Here is a 3,902-nt window from a genome sequence, read left to right as displayed (position 1 = left end):
GGAATTCTTAAGCAATCTGTATCGGAAACGTCGGGCTCCATCTTTCACCCTAGGCTGCCCCATAACGAGCCTGGCCAAACTCATAAGGGGTATGATTTTAAAATACAGTATCTTAAGTTCTCATGGGGCAAAAAGAGTCAAAATGAAAAAATAAAAAAATATCCTTAACGCAAAAATTTTTTAAAAGTTAAATTGATTAATTGAAATTTTAATGTATTTTAAAAATATTAATTTTATTATAAAAAGTAAAAATTTAAATTATTTACTTATTAAAAAATATTTAAAAAAGAATAATTTTGATAACGTTACTAAACAAAACTCCACGTGTTTTCAAATTTGAACATGGATGCCATGTGCTTGTTTAGGAAGTTAAGCAGTGGAACAAAATTTGATTTTTCAAGATTTGGTGACGATGCACGAAAACTGAGAGTTAGTGTTTTTCTTTATAAAACTATACTTTTTAATATTTTAGTTATAGAATAAGTAATTATAAATTGTTCATCTATAATTGGTATAAAAATTGTTTTGTAGAAGAAATAATCGTGTCTTTAGTTAACATGATACAGTAGTTGTTTTCTTTAATATGTGTCGCCCCTAAACATTTCTATCTGCTTAGGACATGTCTATTAGTGAGGTCTTATACAAAAAGAAGAGTAGAATTTAAGGGTTACGAAAGCAAAATAAAGAAAAAAAAAAAAAAAACGCATAATGTAAGACCTATGCTTTTAATCTAAAGGTATATGGGTCATTCTAAGTTAAGAGATACTCACTGGTTAAGAGATGTGGCCACAACATAAATGTTAGAAATTTAATCTAATTATGTAACATTTTTATTGAAACAACTAATTTGTGCATATCTGCAAGGTGGCCAGTCAATTTATTTATTTTATCTTGTTTTATGAATGACCAGGGGAGATACTCAATACAGGGGGAAGACTAGGTTTACAGGGTAGGATACTTTATGAACAGGGGAGAGATTTTAACATTGCTTTATGAAAGAAAATAGACTTTTTTTTTAAAGAATCAACTTTATTTATTCATTTTATAATTATTAAATTATCAGACTGTTTATTTTCAAGCAGCCTGTTAATATTTTCATTCTGAGGAGGTGGTAGTAGCAGTTGGTCTTCATTATCCGAACTAGGAAGGGTTGAGGATTCATTACTTATGACTTGAAGTGCTAAAAGACATGTACGATTCTTTGCTTTTTCTCTCCACAATTTTCTAACTTTTCGCTGTTCTTAGGGGGTCATTTGGTTCATAGTCTTAACAATTCCTTTTTCTTTCTTTTGATACTTTTCACGTTCTTTAAGTTTTTGTAGTGCGTATTTGTCAGGGTCATTTTTTATGCATTGGTACCTTAATCTTTCTGCTACACGTTTTTTTTCTAGGCATTCTTTATATGTCACTTTTTTTCTTGCTAACATTCTGTAAAAGACATATTATACATAATTAAATGTATGAGATAGGCTAAAAGAGTAAAAATGTATATTGACTAAATTACAGAATGACGGTTTATGTGTTATTCATAAAAATACTCTGATCTGACGTTTTTATATCTCTCCTGGACATAAAGTCTTTCCCCTGGAATCTTAAAAGGCAGGGGAGATATGACAGGGGAGATAATTTTTCGTTAGAAAACTGAAATAATCGTAACAGTATTTATTGTACATAATTAACAAGTAAATATGAGAATCTATGCACAAATAACAGTAAATATACAAATAAAATGAAGTTCTTAGGTAAATAATCACAAAATAAAACTTACCAGGGGAGAGATCACTTCACTCGTTCACAACTGTACCCACAGAGTAACGTTACCGAAATCACTGACAAAATGGCTGCGTGGTTAGCTGGCTTGATGCTTACTGCTAACTTCACGTCCAATGAAATGTGTTCAAGGTCACAATTTCCCACGACAAAGTAAACAAACATCGTTTTTTGACAAATACAAAATGCCAGGGGACGAGACACGAAAAATGCAGGACAAATTAGATGTAAATATTTTTTTATGAAAAAGAAATATTACGTAATTTTACTTGTTAGATTAAAATAACTTACTTATCCTATTTTATTAAAATGAATGATTTTGATATTTTATTAGATTTCTATGTATTTAAAATTACTGATACACGAACAGAATCGGTTAGGGGACAGGCCAGGGGAGATATGTTTTTCATGTTTGAAGTACTATTGTGACTAAATTAAGTATATTTAAGTAATGAATTTAAGTGACCATAAAGAAGATGGTGAGTTTTGAGAGATAATAACATTATTTCAAACAAATTTTTGAAAAAAATGTGATTTTTTTCTCATGGACGTTGAAAGTACCTCTTAACTTGACCCATATACATATGTCACTCGGAAAGTTTTGTCCTTCACGTCTTCCATTGGTCATAGCGAAATGAGTCTTCATCAATCAAAACAGCATGAAAAATGGGCAAAGTCCTAAATGAGTTCCTGGTTTGGGTACTTTTTCAACAAACATTGCAAAAATACTGGAAAATGGCAGTGTGGATGAAAACTGAATATTGGAAGATTATCTGTTATAACTTTTTACATAATCTCAGTAAAGAGGAGTGTTTTTCAGAAATATCTTCTGTTTTGGGGAAACATTGTCCCTTCTTGAAGACTTACATGATGGTATAAACAGTTTAAAAGTGGTAATTTTGGTGTGGTGGATGATGACCCATGCTCAGGTAGGCTAGCAGAAGCAGTGATGTCAGAAAATATAGATACTATAAAGAAACTTCTCAGCAAAAATAGGTGAATCACCTATTGGCAGATTCAGGAACTACTGAATATTAGTGCATCATCTGTTCATGACATTCTGCACAAGCACTTAGGATTAAGAAATGTTTGTTTGCTTTAGGTGCCTCATACACTGATGGAGGAGCAGAAGCACAACAGGATAGAATTGTGTAAAAAAATGATTAAATGGTTGAGTCTGGAACAGTCAAGAATGTTAGCAGCATTATAATGGGTGATGAGACCTGGCTGTATTACTATGATGTGCCAACAAAATCTCAGAACAAAGTTTGGCTCTTTGAAGATGAAGCAATTCCAGTAGAGGTCCAAAAATCACATTTAACAAAGAAATGAATGATTGCTGCATTATTGCAAAGCATGGTATTATAGAGAGGGTTGTACTAGAAAAACAGTATATAGTCACTACTCTGGTATACCCAAACATGTTTGCCAAAAGTCATTCAACAACTGAGGAACATCTGTCCAAGATTCTGGTTCAACACATGGCACCTACACCATGATAACATTCCAGTGCACAGATCAAAAGATACAGTCATCTATTTCATCAAATCTGGACTAACTGTTTTGGATCACTCTCTGTACAGTCCAGATCTTGCTCCCTGTCACTTTGGCTTATTTCAGAAGTCAAAAAATGTCTCAAAGGAAGACTATTGGCAAGCGCCAAATCTGACAGAGGGCGCTGTTTTTGAGCCAAGATGGCTGCCGGAACAGGTAAGGAGCCGACCACGTGTTTGTTCAGTGCCTGAGCCAATTCAGTTTCTATCGGTGACGACTACTGCGAAGACCAAATGAAGAACAAATCATTGAATTTACGTCAAATTCTAGACTATATCGGCAACAGGAAACGTTGTCTTGTAGAAGGTGAAGCCGTTTTGGATGCTGGACACATCGTATTTTGTGGATTAAACTCTAACAACAACACCGAAGTTCATGTTGTTGCTTTAATGTTGCAATCTCAGATATTGGCATTTTAATACATCTCAATTACAGGGAGAATGCACGTGCAAAGCGTAGCTGTCTGGTTTTTGTAAACATGTGATAGCATGTTTATTACACGTTAACAGGTGAGAAGTATTTAAATATTTTAAGCAGTATACACCATGTTCCAATATAAAAACAAAGTTTTATTTATC

At 33.0% G+C, this 3,902-nt stretch overlaps 1 protein-coding gene across 1 annotated transcript in view; it reads left to right on the top strand.

The window, feature by feature from the left end:
- The first annotated feature begins 268 nt into the window (after positions 1-268).
- The window catches only part of LOC111632059 (probable ATP-dependent RNA helicase DDX52), a 59,419-nt gene continuing 55,785 nt past the window's right edge, over positions 269-3,902 (top strand). Inside the window, exon 1 of the mRNA XM_023376414.1 lies at positions 269-429. Within this exon, the coding sequence (XP_023232182.1) occupies positions 343-429 (87 nt within the window). The 5' untranslated portion in view covers positions 269-342. The remainder of the gene's footprint in view (positions 430-3,902) is intronic.

The sequence above is a fragment of the Centruroides sculpturatus genome, unplaced genomic scaffold (assembly GCF_000671375.1).
Source record: "Centruroides sculpturatus isolate CEXI.00-Female unplaced genomic scaffold, Cexi_2.0 scaffold707, whole genome shotgun sequence".
Lineage (NCBI taxonomy): Eukaryota > Metazoa > Arthropoda > Arachnida > Scorpiones > Buthidae > Centruroides > Centruroides sculpturatus.
This window is presented reverse-complemented; position numbering and strand designations above follow the sequence as displayed.